The sequence below is a fragment of the Neolamprologus brichardi genome, chromosome 16 (assembly GCF_056152115.1).
Source record: "Neolamprologus brichardi isolate AB-2024 chromosome 16, ASM5615211v1, whole genome shotgun sequence".
NCBI lineage: Eukaryota > Metazoa > Chordata > Actinopteri > Cichliformes > Cichlidae > Neolamprologus > Neolamprologus brichardi.
The window spans coordinates 2,860,121-2,877,937 of NC_142119.1; the positions used below are offsets into that span (position 1 = coordinate 2,860,121).

General features: G+C 45.3%; 3 protein-coding genes across 4 annotated transcripts in view; 2 read left to right on the plus strand and 1 right to left on the minus strand.

Annotated features, from left to right (window-relative positions):
* The window catches only part of usp37 (ubiquitin specific peptidase 37), a 16,233-nt gene extending 14,092 nt beyond the window's left edge, over positions 1-2,141 (plus strand). For both annotated transcript variants that reach the window (XM_006807620.3, XM_006807621.3), the window contains exon 24: positions 35-2,141. In XM_006807620.3, coding sequence (XP_006807683.2) covers positions 35-122 — 88 coding nt within the window. In that variant the 3' untranslated portion in view covers positions 123-2,141. The remainder of the gene's footprint in view (positions 1-34) is intronic.
* On the minus strand, positions 1,630-4,976 carry LOC102779617 (endoribonuclease YbeY-like). The gene is made up of 4 exons (XM_006807622.3): positions 4,162-4,976; positions 2,918-3,049; positions 2,732-2,800; positions 1,630-2,446 (listed from the first exon to the last, which is right to left on the minus strand). Exons 1-4 carry the CDS (start codon positions 4,369-4,371, stop codon positions 2,351-2,353), a joined length of 507 nt encoding a protein of 168 aa, XP_006807685.1. The 5' UTR covers positions 4,372-4,976; the 3' UTR covers positions 1,630-2,350.
* mcm3ap (minichromosome maintenance complex component 3 associated protein) lies at positions 4,106-17,626 on the plus strand. Its single transcript, XM_006807623.3, has 28 exons — positions 4,106-6,892; positions 7,044-7,291; positions 7,469-7,550; positions 7,653-7,809; positions 7,901-8,097; positions 8,189-8,328; positions 9,039-9,236; positions 9,384-9,652; positions 9,759-9,921; positions 10,634-10,791; positions 10,943-11,166; positions 11,306-11,529; positions 11,800-11,900; positions 12,006-12,137; positions 12,332-12,445; positions 12,928-13,080; positions 13,196-13,393; positions 13,467-13,535; positions 13,618-13,752; positions 13,835-13,988; positions 14,279-14,543; positions 14,630-14,727; positions 14,834-15,224; positions 15,321-15,587; positions 15,818-15,947; positions 16,186-16,371; positions 16,912-17,062; positions 17,140-17,626. Exons 1-28 carry the CDS (start codon positions 5,041-5,043, stop codon positions 17,299-17,301), a joined length of 6,618 nt encoding a protein of 2,205 aa, XP_006807686.2. The 5' UTR covers positions 4,106-5,040; the 3' UTR covers positions 17,302-17,626.
* The last annotated feature ends 191 nt before the right edge of the window (positions 17,627-17,817 follow it).

A 17,817-nucleotide genomic window follows, 5' to 3' on the forward strand; every position in this document is an offset into this window, starting at 1 on the left:
GCTAATAACACGCTGCTACCTTGTGATCTCTCAGAGATGTGTTCGAGCAGCTATCTGAGATGGAGAGATCTGGAGCCGGAAGCACCTCAGAGGCAGGAAGGAATGTCCTGCAGCCCCTCTGAGCGCCACGTCTTTGGACGCCCACCCACACTCAACCACAGCTGATCCTGTTAGATAAAGCTGCCCTGTGAATCCTCCTATACTACTGATTGCCGTCCCTTTTAGGTAGCCTTCAGGCACTTCCTTTTTCCTCTACAGATCACTAAAGGCCAGGATAAAAATAACACCTGATGATGGCGACACAGGGGCTGACCTGTCAAGACTCTTTCAGATACCAGAAATGCAGTTAAAATGTTCCGTGGATCAATTTTTGCCTCTGTGTTTTTGGGGCTGGAGTCTTTCTTTGCTATAATTTTATCAACTGTTTTGTAAGGTTTCATTTTGTTGTTTCTTTCTTAAAGACTTTTCTTCAGACTTTTACTTCAAACTATCAAACACTGGGCACTCCTGGTGCTTTGTAGATTGTATGTTTGCAGACCCCTTTATTTCCCATATAAGCAAAATAAAGATATATTCTATGTTGGAGTATAAGCTATTATAGAATTTAGAGGGTTGTTGTATTTAGCGGGTACATTTGGTGCAATATTTGTTACTGGCACAAACTGGTCCATTCAAAACAGCTTTCTGTCCCACAGTGTGGATGTTTTCCCAGTTGCTTTTTGTACTTCATGTGCAACCTGATTTTTTTTTTTTGTGTGTGTGTGTGATTATTTCCATATTTTACAGGTGTGAAAGAACGTGCATTCATTAATATTTAACTGAGCTTTTCTCAGTTGATCACACTTTGTTGTTTGTTTGGGGTTTTGACCTTGTGCCTCCCAAGAAAAGTTTTATAAATATGTGTATACAAGCTTTACTTTGGAAAGTCGCACAACCTTGTTGTTTTTGAATGTTTGTCAAATCTGAAACGGTGTGCAAGTCAGAGTTTCTTCTATAAAGCCAACAGATTTTTATATTTATTGCATATAGAAGGGGGTTGGTTTCTCTTAATTAGCCCAAAATATGAGCCAAGGCAAATGGAAGTCATTACTACTTTATAACCAGAGAAGATACAGTACCTGTTGCATAATATCTTTTATTTCATCACCTTTAGAACAAGTGTTAAGCATTTAAAGTGCCCCTGTTATGCTCATTTACATGGTTAAAGTGTAACTGTGGGATTAAACGCCTTACTGTTCAGGGAAGGAACCCGTTATCTGCTCCGTTTTAGTGCCTGTCCCTTCAAGGCATCTGTCTTCTGCTCTGATTGGTCAGCTGATAACATTAATATTCTCAGACTGACTGTTAATAAAGCTGTAGCCATGTTTGGAAGACGTTTTTACCTGTAAATACAGTCGGAATCACCTGTTTATTTCAAAATGTGCCAAACTCACTGCTACTAGGGCAGTACATCGTGATGTAGATACGTTACGGCCTACAAACAATGCCTTTCAGCAGCTCTGTGTTTTTGTTTTAAAGCAGTTTCACCCTACAACTATTTATTCAATGATGGAATAAATAAACAGTGAGTGTTGGAGATGCTGGATATTTTCACTTCTGTTTGTCTTCTGGTCTATAACTGTAGGGAGATTTTTTTTAAAAAAGCATAAAAGGGGCACTTTATTAACCAGTTCCTGTCAGGCATGAAATATGTGGAATATTCTGTTTATTACTGGGCACCGGCTGTGTAACTTCTATTCTGTGAAAGGGGGGGGAAAAAAAAGCTCACTCGTAAACATGCTATTATAGACTTAATCTGTACAGCAGATTATTCCCTCAAATTAGCACATGGCATTAATTTCTAAAAATTAAATCACTGCAGACTAAATTTGACACAACTCCTGTCTTTATATTTGGGGATTTTAGGAAGTGTGCACTGATTAGCCAACTTCCTGTTGCACCACGCGGTGTTAATTCTCCAGGTGTTTTAATGTCTGCATTGATTGACGTTTCTTAAATGCCTCTCCTGAACATGCTGTCCCACATGCAGTGTAAAGAGCATAACATGTATTAGTGAAGTGAGAATGAACAGCTTTTTCTACCCTTCATACACAACCGACTCTTCCTAAAGCAGATTTTAATAAAATATTCCAATGAAAGAACTGAGACGTTTTTTGGTGTTTGAAACTCTTCAGCAGAGCTCACATCAAGTGTTTTTTCAGGAGGTCAGACTGTTTAGTGACAAGTCATTTTATAATACAGACTGCAGTGAGTGTCTTCAAATAAATATAAGAACCACAACAGTATAGAAGCAGTTTCCACCATCACATAGTGCAATATTTAATCTCAGGCCTGCAGGCAGCAGTCAGGGTCACCTGTCCTGACTGCACCTCTTCATCAGGGGGTCTAGGTGTCGGCCTGTGAGTCTGCTGTACTCGCTCAGGATGTAGTTTTCTCTCTGCTGCATCTGCAAACATGTTACACCTTTAATCAACTTTGAACATCCAGACATCACACAGTTTGAAGTTCATAAATATGGTATAAAAAAAAAGCCTCAGCTCATATAGATCTACCTATGGATGACAGATTAAAAGAAAAAACTGAGTCTTTGTAGATGTGACGATGGAGGCATCTTCTAAGGTGATGTAATGGGTCGTGATCTTGTGACTTGAGCACAAAGTGTATTTCCATTTGAGCTATAGTCTGAGTGGAGGAATGCATTTGGACACAAAGCCACTGTCTCCTTACAAACCTCAGTCCATTCTTCCTCTGTCTCATGCCTGTAGCCCAGCAGGTGGCAGATCCCGTGCGCAGTGACAACCTGAAACAGGAGCAATGAAACAGTTAATCACAGAAAATGGTACTGCTGTGCTTCATTTGGAAGCATTGACGGATTACACGCATGAGAGACAGGATAACTTAAGTTACTGTTTCATACAGTCAGCGCTCCGTGCAGATCCAGGGATTCCTCCTGACACTGCTTCATCACAAACTCCACCCCAAGGAAGATATCTCCAAGGTTCAGCTCGTCTCTGTGAAGGGGGCAGGGCAACTTCCCGGGCCTCAGGTCCTTAAATAAACCCCCACAAAACACACAGATATTTGAGTGGAGAAGTTACCCCAACCCTGCAGATTGTGTTCATGTCTTTCCCACAAGATAGCACAGTAGGTCAACTTAACCTCAATTTTAACGAGTTAAGTCTTGAGTAATGCTGCACCCTAGTGGTGAAAGTATTAGTTAAATTCTGTAGAGGGTAAATAAAAAGAGGACCTTTAAGGAAGCTTTCCAAACTGAGTGAAGTGATCAGAGAGATGTACTACTATGCTGAGCCTAGAGTCAAAGTTTTTAGTGCCATGAAGGTTGCTCTCTTTTATTTTATTTTTTTTACCTGGCTATATCACCATGGTAATATATGCCAAACGGGTAACCTGGTGCAGACCAGTAAGGTTCAGAGTTTTGATTTTAAATAGATGGAAAGCCACCAATTTCCGTCCCTGAGTGAATATTAAATAACATTAATATTAAAGGAGCTACTAAATACAAATAGATGCCCAAACAGTAAAATAATGTGCATACACTATCTCTCTTTCAAAACTCTCATTCACCTCATGCCGCTTTCCATAAAAGATAATATGGATGATTAAAAAAGGACACTATTAGCCATGATGCAAGCATTGGGCAACAGTTTTGACTGAAAGCCTTTTACACAGCATACATGTAAGATCTGTAGAAATATTTTGAGCTTAAAAAATACTCTTCAGACTCATCTATGCCTAATGTAGCCATTCACACCAAAGGCATAATTTTACTGTACCAATGCCATTTTTTTCGGCCAAGCTTTACACAGTGGAAAACTGATACTGACACATGGCTAACAGTTACAATGAAATCAAATCAGCCTTCAGCTTTCTAATCGGGGTTGTTTTATTTCCCTTTCAGGATGTGGAGGGCTGCTGTTAGATGGTGACGTTGATGAGTCACAGAAGAAGCAGCTGGACGACAGAGGAGGCTTTTTCTGAAGCTCCATTTGGCCTTTGAAACTTTATGAATCTTTTATTGCACACAAAGCAGTGTAATAAATCAAAAACAGAAGAAGACGTCCAGAACACACCCCCACCACCACCACCAGATCTCTACTAACAGAAGTGTGTTCATTCAAAACGTTTAGCTGCAATGTTTACCTCGTAGAATGGGAAAGACAGGACATCCGTGGGGGTGTTCTTCTTCCTGTAGATGTGATTGATCTGCTGCATCTTCTGGTTGTCCACGCAGATGATACCCAGGTCGAACTTCTGGATGCCCAGTATGTGTCTCAGCGTGACCACGTCCCTGCGTAGCCTGGCGCGCCGAAGAGGCACCACCTTCTGGAGGTTCCTCAAAACTACTCCCATTTTAAACAGCCGACACGAGAAGAGAACACAGCAACGGAAATATCTCGGTACATAGGTGAAGGTTACCCACTAACCTATCTCCTACCTGGCAGCACGTTATTGTCGGTTGGTAAGATTCGCCGTTAGCCACGAGCAAACTGTAGTCTCCAAGGTGACACGAATTAAAATGCAGTCCCCGGGAAGTAGATAGTGTAGTTATTTTCTGGTTTATACAGCTTTGATAACCTAATTTACATTCATGAAATATATTCTTTCTTTTAAGAGATATGGTCGCTTATCTGTTAACAACCGCCTCATTGGCCATAGCGGAACGAATGGTTTAGCATTACTAGTAGAAGGAGGACTGATAAGTTTGTCGGACCGGAACCGGATTTAGAAAAACGTGAGCCAAAAAAGCAACACAAAACAGTAAAAGGTGGGATCTTTTTTGACGCACTTCTTCGGGTATTCCTATAATTCTGTTAACTGGGGAACTTTATGAGCAGCCAAACAAACTTTACTAAGTAATACTTTCATGGTGTTAGCCTGTGCTAGCAGTGTAGCTACGAGTCTGTTTTCGTCTCTATTTTTATCAGCTTTTAAGCTTAAATTCTCCTCAGGCCGGAACTGCCTTACTGCTTGTTGCTATTCGAATGCTTAAAAACGTTAACATAAAACGTTATTTGAGCCATGAATACACCCAATCCGTTCGGTAGTGCCCATGGAGGAGCTTTCCAAGTCCCGAGCAGCAGCGTGAAGCCCAGCTTGTTCTCATCATTTGGGCAGCAGAGCTCCAGCACACAGGCCCCGCAGAGTGTGGGATTTTTCGGTCAGCCGCCCCCTCAAGGAAGCAATATGTTTGGACAAGCCCCGGCCTTTGGACAGCCATCTGCGCAGACTTCAGCGTTTCCACAGCAGTCTGCCCAGGCTTCAGCGTTTGGACAGCCATCTACGCAGGCTTCAGCGTTTCCACAGCAGTCTGCCCAGGCTTCAGCGTTTGGACAGCCATCTGCGCAGGCTTCAGCGTTTGGACAGCCATCTACGCAGGCTTCAGCGTTTCCACAGCAGTCTGCCCAGGCTTCAGCGTTTGGACAGCCATCTACGCAGGCTTCAGCGTTTGGACAGCCATCTACGCAGGCTTCAGCGTTTGGACAGCCATCTGCGCAGGCTTCAGCGTTTGGACAGCCATCTGCGCAGGCTTCAGCGTTTCCACAGCAGTCTGCCCAAGCTTCAGCGTTTGGACAGCCATCTACGCAGGCTTCAGCGTTTGGACTGCCATCTACACAGGCTTCAGCATTTGGACAGCCATCTGCCCAGGCTTCAACGTTTGGACAGCCATCTGTCCAGGCTTCAGCGTTTGGACAGCCATCTGTCCAGGTTTCAGCGTTTGGACAGCCGTCATCAGGAGTAAGCAGCACGGGTTTTGGGGGTGGCACAACACCGTCTTTTGGACAGACTGGAGGGCCCGGTCAGAGTTCAATGTTTGGACAAACGCCTGCTTTTGGGCAGGCTTCGGGATTTGGCAAACAGCCACCAGCAATCGGCCAGCAGCCCTCTGGGTTTGGGAGCCCACTGAGACCCGCAGTGAGTCAGCCTCAGCCTCTCGGGTTTGGACAGCCATCATCGTCATCCACCAGTGCCACCACCAACACCACTCTGCTTGGGCCAGGTCAGAGCAAGAGCTTCGCACCATCTGAATTTAGTTTCAGGCCAGCCAATGAGGCACTTTTCAAACCCATCTTTAGTGCCAGTCCCGAGCCAACCAACCCCCCAACCACTTCACTATCCAACTCAGCTTTTGGTGGGTCCCAGACAACCTCCAGCACCACCACCACGGCTGGTTTTTCTCTGTTGCCTAAGCCTGGGTCTTTAGGTTTCAGCTTCTCTGAACCAGCCTCAGCCCCCTCTATCTCCTCTCAAAGTAACCCACTAACAACTGACAGCAGTAGTGGTCCAGCTACCACTCTTCAGTTCACCTTCTCCCAACCAGCCACACTCACCAGCTCCAGCACTAAGGCTGCCACCACAGAGCCCACCACCCCGTCGTCTTTCAGCTTTACACCCAAAACCCTCCAGCCTCAGGCATCGCAGCTTTTTGGAGGAACAACTTTTGGTCAACCCTCAGCTTTTAGTGAAACCAAAACCAAAGAAGAGGCTAGTACAGATGTTAAAGTCCATACAGTCCAAGGGGACATCAGCATATTTGCACGGCTTGGCAAAGGCACCAAGCGGAAAGACGATCCACCAATCTCCAGCACCGGCCTTGAGAAATCAGCTGTCCCTGAGGAGGATGTTCCACCTGAAGCAGAGTCACCGAGACATCCCCCAAAGAGGCCGCTGATGAGGTCGCGTGGCCCACCAAGAGGATTAATCAGCCGAGCATTGAGCAGTCTTCGTAAGGATGGTGCTAAACCAGTGAGGCGAGAGGCTGGAAACGAACCGGAGAGGGAGGAGGTCCAAATTCAGAGTGGTGACCTCTTTGTAACTCCACCTGCTGCCCAGACACTGACCAAAGATGTGCAGGATAAAGCCGAAGAATCAGGTGAGACATAAAAGTCATATATACTATGCATTAGTAATAAATGTTCGAAGGGTCATGACAAAAATCCTTCATCATGCAAAGTACTTCTAAACAATTGAAGACCAGTTTACTCATCAGTGCTTACAATGACTGTAGTGATTTTTCTCTACAGATTCAGCAAAACCTTCAGAATCAAAGGTCGCAACCACGACCCCAAATAAACGTGGCTCACGCACTGAGAGCTTGGACAGCCTGAGCGGCATGTCTCCCACCGACTGCACCTCACTCACGTGCAAGAACGTCCCTTCAGCACTCAACAGAAGAGACACGATCGAGAAGCACTTTGCTCGGTTTGGGAAAGTTCACAAGATTATCTGCCGGCCCGCCAAGAACCTCACCATAGTGTACTTCAATGACCACGTGAGTCACCTTTTTGTACCCTCACCATCCTAAGTTAGAGGGTATCGACAAAACTGGCATTTAGTTTAACTTTTCTCTCAAGCTTCTACTCTTTTATTGCAGGTATTTTGGAGTTTCCTATTCTACTTTATAGAGTGTAATGTAGATTTTTTTGTCTTTTCCCATCATCTCTTCCAGGCATCAGCAGCAAAAGCAAAGAAAAAAGGCAAAATCCTGCAAGGAAAAGAGCTTCTCCTCCTGTGGCAGAGAAAGAAGCAGAGTAAATGCAAACATTTCTTTAAAAGCTAGTTTATTTTGGCAAAAATATCCTCTAACACAGAGTGATGGTTCTTCTGTATTAATGTGTAATGTTATGGAGCAGGTCCAGGGGAGAAAGTGGGTAGACCTGGAACTGGAAAGGAGACGTCAGAAGGAGAAGGCCAGGAGGACATGGAGTCAAAAGCGGGTTCTTCTTCACCACTCCGGAGACCCACCCTCAGACCTCCCACACTCAGCAGCACGGTGACCTTCAGCCGCAGGTAACACAGCACCTAATTTTTACTTCACCAATAAAGCTGTCATGTAGTATGAAAAGTTTCCACAACATCATGGCTCTCTCACATGTGTCAGCTCCCCGGTGAAGAAACCTTCCCCCGTAAAGGCTTTGCAGTTTGACACTGAACCTCAAAAAGAGAGCAGCACCAGCCAGAGCCAGAGCTCCGAGCGCCCAGTCCCATCCTCTCTCCTCCCCCTCATCGGGCAGGTGGCTGAGACCGCAGAGGACAAATACCGCCTCCTCGAGCAGAGAGACAAGATCCTGCGTCAAGGCAAAGCCACCTCTCACATCAGCCATTATTAACAGAGCTACAAAAAATAAAATAAAAAGGTGTGAGACATTTAGTGCTGATGTCTTTACAGGCCGGCCAAAGCGGACAGACCTCCACCTTTCCAAGGTATTTGTGGGGACGTGTCCCGACATGTGTCCTGAGAAGGAGAGGTACATGAGAGAAACTCGGAACCAGCTCAGCGCATTCGAAGTCATTCCGAGCACAGAGACGGTAATGTCTTTAATATCAATATTAATATTATTTAAAATATTAAATTTGACCTAGAACTCCATGTTTAGTATTCAGAAGATTCTCTGGAGCACATTTAGATTTAAACTCTTTATTCACTTCATCTGATTGCACTAATTGGACGTTTGGGTGCACAACATTGTAAACATATCTGCTATTCATAAATAATGAATGTGTAAATATCTGTTTAGGCTTAGTGATAAATAATAAAAAATATGTATACACTGGAGAGACACTGCAGACTAGAAATGTCCAACTCACTTAAGTTTGTGGGCCAAAGAAAGCCTCGTATGATGCCCAAAAGTCAAACAACTAAATGTTTAAAACGTTTCTTTTAATTTACACAAAAATTTGCTAAAAACTTTCAAATGTAGTGAACCGTCGATTACAGAACTGATGATGAACCGCCTGAGATACTTTTAAATGTGTTCTTACATGTAATTAAAGTACTGTCATATTTTCACTTTTCACCCAGTGAGGTGATGTTAACATTACCTCACTGGGTAGTGCAGAATGAAAATGAATGAAAATTGGCTTCTCTGCTTAGACTGCTGCCCTGTGACTCAAACGCTGATGGACAGATGGATGAAATGGTTGTCAGTGTTTTTTGTAGCAGGCTGTAACCTGTTCATGCAAGGAAATGAGATTCTTTCTTGCTATAAACAAATTTTTCTCCTTCCGTCTCTGACCAGGTGGATCACAAAGCCGCCATCAAGGAGTACAGCCGCTCATCAGCCGACCAGGAGGAACCCCTGCCCCACGAGTTGCGTCCTTTGCCGGTGCTCAGCATGACTATGGACTATCTGGTGACGCAGATCCTGGATCTGGGCCACGACAACTACCGGGACTGGTACGACTTTGTCTGGAACAGAACCCGCGGCATCCGCAAGGTAGTGCTTCAGATGAGCTGCTCCAGCTATACTTAATTACAACTTCAAAAAAGCTGTTTTGTTTCTGGAGGTTTAGTTGGGTGATTGGTGTGATTTAGAGTCATTGCTCTGGAGAGACTGATCCTCGTCTCCATCTCTCACTCACAGGACATCATCCAGCAGCACCTCTGCTGCCCACAAACGGTGTCACTGATTGAAAAGTGCACCCGCTTCCACGTGCACTGCGCCCACCACCTCTGCGAGGAGCACATGTCATCGTTCGACCCCAAGATAAACAATGAGAACATGACCAAGTGTCTGCAGAGCCTGAAAGAAATGTACCAGGACCTGGCTACGCGTCACATCTTCTGCCCCCGTGAGCCGGAGTTCCGTCAGTACAGCGTTCTGCTGAAGCTCAACGATGGGGACATCCTGCGGTCAGTCACGGAAACATATATAGAATATACCCATTTGGTGCTCCAGCGAGCATTTCCTCTGTAATTTGTAGCTGCATCTCACACCTGACCCTTAATCTCCACGCAGTGAGGTGCAGCAGTTTCGTGATGAGGTGCGAAACTCCGCCGAGGTGAAGTTTGCGGTGCAGGCGTTTGCTGCCGTCAACAGCAACAACTTTGTTCGCTTCTTCAAGCTGGTGAAAGGAGCCTCGTACCTCGCCAGCTGCCTCCTGCACAGATACTTCAACCAGGTCAGAAACTGTCTGGAAATCATGTCTGAATGTTTCTCAATGAGTTTGTTTCCGCACTTTTTTCAGGGATGCTTCAATTGTGACACTTTTGGATCACAACCTAAATTTGCTGATTAAATTTTTGTTGCTAGTTATTATTTTATTTTGTTTGTGTTGTTATTCATCTCCTGCACTGTGCCAGGAAACAATTTAATTATTTGATCTTTTATCCAGCACAAAATGAATGTGCCATACCAGATAATATTTTTATTTCCTGATATACTGTAGTCATCAAGCCTGATGGACTCTTTAATGACTTTTTGTAATGAGTGAGAGAAGGTTAAAACAGGGGATTGCAGCAGGTTGTTATAATGCTTACACTTGTGTTGTAAGCTCGTGCTGTATCTGGAGTGCACGTCAACCAGCTGACGACCACCAAATCCCAGTTAACCAACTTCCTGTCAATGTAATTATTATTCCTGGAACTGTATGATGGCATAATGGTTGTTAGCAGCTGTAGCTTATGTCTTAAAAAAATATGATGCTTAACTTCAGCATGGAGATTAATTTAGATCTGGCAGGATATTAATTTAAGGGACAATATTTTAGTTTTTTGTTGGTTGAAAAGGTCAGAACAAATATTGATGTGTTGGAGAAAGATTTGGTGCTCATTAAAATAATACAGTTTTTTGTGCGGGTGTTGAAAACTCCTAAACTTCATGTCTGTGTGCAGGTCAGAGCTAAGGCGCTGAAGACCCTGAACATGGCTCACACTGTGGGTCCCCGCTCAACTTTGTTTCCTGTTAATGACGTCGTGCGGATGCTGATGTTCCGCACCCCTGCAGAAGTGACTGACTTCATCCAGCAGTACGGCCTCAACGTCAACGACGGGTGAGCGTCCACGCCACTGGTTTCTCTCTCAGCTCCTTTCAGTGGAATGCTGTGTTTCTAAGGTCATATTGCAGACTTATTGCATCGGCAAGACCACCTTAAATAGCCTTTTGATTTAATCTGGTTTTTGTGTTTTACGTTTTGTCTGCAGCATGGTCGAGCTGAGTCGAATAGCCTATCAGGAGCCAGAGCTGCCGCTATCCCAGAAGAAGTCTGAGGTGATTCTCGCTAAGAGAACGGTCTTGATTGGGGAGGTGGTAAACGGAGGGCCCCTCCCGAACCCTCCCCACCACACCCCCGTCTGCAGCTTTGACTTCCACAACAAATACAGAGGAGAAGGAGGCTTGATCGACGCTACGCCGTCCCAGTTTAAAGGTTAACATGTTTTATTTTCTCCAGTTGTTGCACGCACGTTAGGTTATTCTATTTCTGTAAAATTCAACTAAGAATGATCATGTGATCACATTCAGGAGGCGAGGAAGTGAATTCTTTGATGACTGTTTTGCCGTTTCAGTTGTTGGTGACAGAATGGAGCTGAAGGTGCCACCCAGTGGCGAGCTGCCGTCTCAGGTCGTACCAGTCAAAGCTCCCGATGTTCCCGCTGCCTTTGGGCCAGCAGCAGCTATTATAGATGAGACGGGAGAGCCCTCGACCCACCCAGCTGAGCCCCAGCTGCTATTCCAGCCTGTCAGACCCCCGTCGCCTCCACCCAAACCTCAGCTGGTGTTCAGTGATGAGGTGGGGAAGAGTTCCCAGCTCTTCATAGACATTACCAATTCTCATTTTCAGTACAGCACGTTCTCTTGTAACTCTGTGTTTTTATAAGTAATGTAGATATTCTTGCAATTAAATTTAGGATTGCTCACTTAAAATCACTTAGTGTACCTTTAACAGTAAAGATAAAGAATGAATATTTTCCTTCCTTCTCTTAAATTTTTTTTAAGTTCACTATGCACCAGTTTGTGTGATGAGAACTCATTAAAACATCTTTTCTGTTGCTCGCTGCAGGACATCATGGCTGAGCTGGATGGTGTGGTAGAAGAGGTGGTTGATGCAGCAGTGAGGGAGATGGCTGAGGCCGGCGCCAGCTACGCTTCAGCAGCGCTCAAGTAAGCTTATCATGAAAACCTGTGATTGCAGTGTGTGGGAGGAAGTCCTCCGGTTAACATGACTGATAACTGGCTGGGTTTTTTGTTTATTTTTGTTTTGTGCAGGGAGAGCAGCGTGCAGGTGGAGATGATGGTGAGCGAGGTCCTGAGGCAGATGCTACAGGAGGTGTCTGCTGCCGAGATCAAGCTGGAGCACGAGCGCATCGCTGAAGAAAAACGCAAGCTTGAAGAAGCCAGGTTCGTCTGCCAGCAGCTGGTTTATAACAGGCGTATCACCGCCCTGGGTTCAGTTAGGAAAAGGGGAAAATATCTTCTACTCTAACAACAGACTCGTGTTTTCCTAAGCCACAATTGTGACTCTGTCTTAAATATTTTGTGCCGTTTTTGCCACGACTAACCCTGGTTTGTTTTTCCTTTTCTGTCTGTATCAGGAGGCGTCAGGAGCACGAGGCTTTCCTAACTCAGTTCAGCTTCTCTCTCTGCGCAGAGGTGATGCACGAAGTGCTAGATGAGACCATAAAGGAGACCGCCGCATCTGAGATCCAGTAAGACTTAAACAGATCTGACCAAATGTGTAACTAAGCAAAATCTGTTATGTTAATTTTTGACCTGAATACAGTCGCTTTCCACGATACACGGTTCAAAATAATCCTTATTTGGCTTTTTCGGGCTTTGGCACAATTTTCAGTTCATCCTATGTCTCAGACAAGCTCTTTTAGCTCCTGCCTTTTAAGCCAACTGTCTTCTGATTGGCTGACCCTCAAAGGAGGTGGGCGGGGCTTCTGTTGCAGATTGTGGAGAATAGAAAAACCAGCCCAACACTAAATATTTGAAGAATTACTTACACACACACACACCAACCTCATTATTTAAGACTTGTTTCATGTTTATTATGAGCATCCACAAACTTAACAGTGTGCATGTGACAGAGGATGAGGACGAGTGGACATGCAAAACAAAAAGAGGAATGTCGTGACGTTGGAGCTCTTCGAGTGGCAGACATTAACTTAAAAAAATTGTTTTTCAGGGAGGCATTGAATGAGAAAGCAGAGCGGGTGGCTAAATGCACAGAGCAGGTGTGTGTGAGTCTAGTTGAGGAGACTCTGAATGCAGACATTGCTGTGTTGGTTGAAAACCTGCTTGAAGCAGAGCTGCAGCGTATCCACAAGTACATCAAAAGGTAAAAACATGGATAATGAAGGCACACGAGCAAAACAAAACGGCCCCAAGAATCCCAGAAACGTCTTTCAGTTTGCAGTTGCAGTTTTTAAATATTCTTCTTCCTCATCTACCAGGTGGCGTGACGTGGTGGCTGTTCGCCGTCAGCTGAAGCGACAGATGCGAGGCTTTCCTGCAGCCCCTTGCTGCGTTGACCCTCGCTTTAAACTGAAAGCTCTGGCTCCCAGCGCCCCTGCTCAGCCCTCCATAGCAGATCTGGCTCGTGGTTTGGTCAACCTGGGAAATGCTGGCATGTTGGCGCTCTCCAGCACCAGGTGTGTGTATCTCCTGTCAGTGTTGGACGATGAGCACAGTTCCTTTGCTGTAACATGTTTTCTGTCTGTCCAGGTTGTACAATATGAAACGAGGAGCAATCCACCAGATGAGAGTTCACTACTACTTTCAGCAGCTGCTTGAGTAAGTCCTGTTCCTGTGTTTGTTCAGTCAGCAGTCCGTGTCACAAAGTGTCATTTTGACCTGTTTCTGGCATCGCCCTCAGCGAAACAGTTTGGGCGCCTCTCGACCTGCCGGCGCTGGTGACGGAAAACATCCCCAACGCACCCGAGCGAATCTTCTGGAAGGCCGTCGTTCTTTTACCCAGCAACCATGAGAGCGTTGCCAGCCTGGCAGACAGGTGCTCTAATGCCCTAAAGATATTCTAGGCCCGGTTTTCTATGAACATTTCACTGATTGTGTCCTGTCTTTTATGATTTCAGGATCCTCTCTGACTGGCTGGAGGTGAAGCTCGGTGGGCATAAGGAGTCAGAGGGCAGGGAGGAGCAGCCAGAGGGCACCCTGCAGACACTGACTGTCACCAACACGCTGCAGGAGAGCGGACAGCGCACTCACAAAGTCCACATTAGCATCAAGGTCAGATCACGCGGGGCATGCAGAAATAGAAATATGATTATTCAGAGCAGAGCTGTGCTAGAATCACAATAGACAGGAGCTTCACGTTAGGTTAAATGTTTTAAGGCTGAAGCTGAAAGGCTTGTGTGAAGAAAAATAACTAGAATAGGTTTAAAGGGTAAAGAAGAAGCAGCTTTTTCAGGGACATAAATCATGTTTTGCTGAGATTAAAAGTACCAGAAGTCCGTTAATGATCAGAAAAAAAAACCGGTTAGGAATTATATTTTAATATTTCTTTCCCCACCCCGCAGGTGTCTCGAGGTCCGCTAAACGAAGACGGCCTGTCAAAAATGGAGGAGAGTTGTGAGCTCCAGGGGACGAGCGCCCTCATCATGCTGCTGCCCGCCCTGCCCACTGTGGAGCCTGGGGAGGACGAGCAGGACGTCCCGCTGTTGTCCGCCTTGCTTCAGCTCAAACAGCTACAGCAAGCCAGCGCCTGGCACTGCCCACTGCCGCTCGTCATCCTGGTGCCGGGGCTAGACGGGGGCGCAGCTGATACACAGAAACTTGTTGAAGGTGAGAAATGGTAGTGAAGACAGCACGAAGAGATTTCTGTAGTAGTTGGTAAATGAGTGTTTTTAAAAAAGCTTCATCTCTTCTAGCTCTGAAGCTGCACACACTGGTGAAGGACGGCCTGATATCAGAGTATACGTTCTTCTTCATACCAGAGACCACTAATGATCTGCAGGGATCCAAACAGGTATGCATTTGCTCCTTTGCCATCATGGAGGTTTTTTTGGTCTTGCTTTTTTTCTTTACTGACCTTCTCCATCTTCTCTCCGTCCTGTCCTGTTGTTTGTCTTCAGATAAACCAGGCCGTGCGCTGGCTGGCTCTCCGTACTCTGCCACCTTTCAGTCTAACCTGTAAGACTCTAGTGGAGCTCATTGAGTCCACCTTAAGTCATGAATTCAGTCCCAGAGTTTACTCCCACCGGTTGGAGCGAGCTACCGCACATCTTCCATCCCAGGATCCAGCTCCTGTCGTTCAGCTTTACAACGCAGTCCTGACTCACGTTGCTGATAAAGTGGCATCTCAGGAGCTCTGCGGGCTCTCATGGCCTCCGGGCGAATTCTGTCTGCCTGACATGAGGGATTTTGTGCCTCATCTGGCCTGGAACTCCCACCAGCACCTGGCCTGGCTGCGGGAAATCATCCTCAGCCTGCAGCTGCCAGAGTGGGAGCAGCTGTCCGCAACAGGTCAGTTTCACACAGAAAGAGATTTATTTTCCACAAAGATATTCAGAGGTTAATAATCCTATTTTATATATTTAATCATCTTATTTCTCTCTTTAGACTCGTGGTCTGAGCTGTGCTCCTCCATCTGTCGCTACGCCGCTAAGATCCCGGTCTCACGTCGCAATCAACCCCTCCTCATGTCTCGACTCGAAAACCTTCTGGAAAGAGTCAAGTTAAAGAGTCGGCGCACCCGAACCCCCGGATACACTGGAGAAGACGATGTATGTGTGGACTTCAGTTTGATTCCTTGGGATGACGTGCTGATGATCTGCATTGACCACAAGCTGAAGGACTGGCAGATACCTAAACCACCTGTCTGCCAAGGTGAGGACCATGCTGCTGTAATTAATTAAAGCTAAATTTGATACTAATTAAAACCATATAGAGCACTTAATAAAGTTACCAAATACAATAAAAATGTAAAGACAATTAAGTTTTAGTCTTTGTCAGTTTGGTCTAATTTTCTGTGGAAGATCATCTTAAAGAAATGCCTATTTTCCACTTTTGCTATTGATGTTTTTGACCCATAATACCTATTTATTGTTTGTTTTAAGATGCTGTGACAGAGGATGGAGAGATCCTGGTTTACTTCCCCAAATACTCACTGAAGGGCTTCCAGCCGCCCGAGGAGTGGACGGAGGCCATGAGGCAAACTCACAGAGAGAAGCAGCAAGAGAAGGAGGGGTAAGAAGGCCCAGGAAAACCCCACAGGTTGTCAATGCCTCTGAGACATGCACATCTTTCTTTTAATCTGACAGCACCTGAATGTGCAACACTATTGTGCAGTGCATGAAGCAAAATCTCAGACTCCCCAAAAACAGTCCTACTTAAATGCTCTAAAGCCGGCGTCATGGTGGCATCCTTGGAGCGCCTCCTTTGCTCTTCCTTTGTTTCTAATTCCTCTGGTTTTCTCCCTCCTCAGGGTGAGTGTAGCTGCTTATGCCACACCCACCACGGCGGCCCTCAGGCAGAGGTTGTTCCACAGTCTGGTGGAGCCCGTCGAGGCTCCGTCAGCCCCGTTGGACATCACCCACACGCCCACGCCACCGGAGCTGCTGGCCCACAAAGTCCTCCAGAGCTTAGAGGAGGAGAAAGCTGAAAGCAAGAGGTACACCTACATCACTGCTTTTAAATGTGATGTTCATGGATTAGGGTAGTGGGGCTCACACAGGTAGGGAGTTTTAGACCCAGACTATATTTTTATGACCATAAGGCCATCCCACACCCACCAGTTCAAGTGAACCTCAGTGAACCTCATGGCAGTTTGCAAAATCATCACAATTTTTAGTATAATGAGAATTTTCCACTTCTTTTGTGTCCCCTATGAGCAATTTTTCATCTGCTGGGTATCCAGGAGCAAACCATTACACCCTGATTCATTTTCTGCTGCGTTCGTTTCGTTTTTGATTCAATATTAATTAAAAATCTTGCGCAGGTTCAAAAGGTTCTTGTTGACTGAAGATTGTTTTTAGCCATCTCTAGTCGAGCTAAACTTGAGAGCGACTGAATTTGGGATGAAAGAACGAAACAAGAGCATTGTAATCAGAATGAACTCATAATCATCACAAGTCAAAATTGTGATTTTTATATTGAAGTTTGATTGACTGGGGAGTCTGACAGTAAACACACCCTCTCTGCCTTTCTGCAGGAGCATGGAGCAGCTTCAGTGCTGGGTGGATGGCGACCCTTTGGAGCAATTGACCACCCCGCTCTTCCTCCCATCCTCCACCCTTCTGTCCATGCCCACCACCATAAGGCACACCCCCACAGCCAGGACTCGAGAGGCATCTTTCACACAGGTACGACTGTTTCCCGACACTGAAATAGGTTCGCTGTTTAAGCTGCTACAGATAAAGAAAATCTTTTATCTTTCCAGGAGCCTGATGATCCTTTGGAAAAAGTGACCCGGCATAAGACTGCTCCTGAATCTTTGACGTGGCGACTGAAGGAGCTGGAACGCCAGATTTTGGCAAGCCAAGAGGAAGAACTGGCCTGCAGGCTAAAGCTGAGTGGCATGCTGAGTATCGTCGATGACTGACAGCACTCGAAGCAAACAGAAGTGTTTGCATCTACATACCTGTCTGTGACATGATCATCACCTTTTCATCTCAGTGTGGTCAGGTCCACGGACTACAAATAGGAGTGTGTTGGGTTTTGTTTGTTTGTTTGTTTGTTTTTTGTTGTTTTTGTTGTTTAAACATGAAAATGTATATTTTTAGCACTGGATTAATTTTGTAACACTGACTCCAGATTTATTGTTGTTCATTAAGAGTGTCTCTGTGTAACTAGCACATTAAACGCTGGGGATTGAACTCCTTTAATCCCACATTATTATTGAATATTACTGAATTGTTGAATAAAAGTGGAATATTTTTCTTGTAAAACCGTTTGTCATTGTTATCATTGCTTTATCACTGTCCAGCTGTGAGCCACATGTGTATGTTTATCTGAGCAGCTCTATGATTCGACGACCTCACTGTAAACCCCGCCCATTTCCCCTCCCACTCGGTTTGTGATTGGAAAGCCGAGTCTCTGCTCATGTCTCTCCATGTGG

Excerpts from the sequence above, each read along its gene's own strand:
- LOC102779617 (XM_006807622.3), bottom strand. The coding sequence starts at position 4,371 with ATGGGAGTAGTTTTGAGGAACCTCCAGAAGGTGGTGCCTCTTCGGCGC. Across the intron at positions 3,050-4,161 it reads TGTCTTTCCCATTCTACGAG|GACCTGAGGCCCGGGAAGTT; the intron begins GTAAACATTGCA and ends GGTTTATTTAAG. Across the intron at positions 2,801-2,917 it reads ATCTGCACGGAGCGCTGACT|GTTGTCACTGCGCACGGGAT; the intron begins GTATGAAACAGT and ends CTCCTGTTTCAG.
- mcm3ap (XM_006807623.3), top strand. The coding sequence starts at position 5,041 with ATGAATACACCCAATCCGTTCGGTAGTGCCCATGGAGGAGCTTTCCAA. Across the intron at positions 13,081-13,195 it reads ATCCACAAGTACATCAAAAG|GTGGCGTGACGTGGTGGCTG; the intron begins GTAAAAACATGG and ends CTCATCTACCAG. Across the intron at positions 15,588-15,817 it reads TAAACCACCTGTCTGCCAAG|ATGCTGTGACAGAGGATGGA; the intron begins GTGAGGACCATG and ends GTTTGTTTTAAG.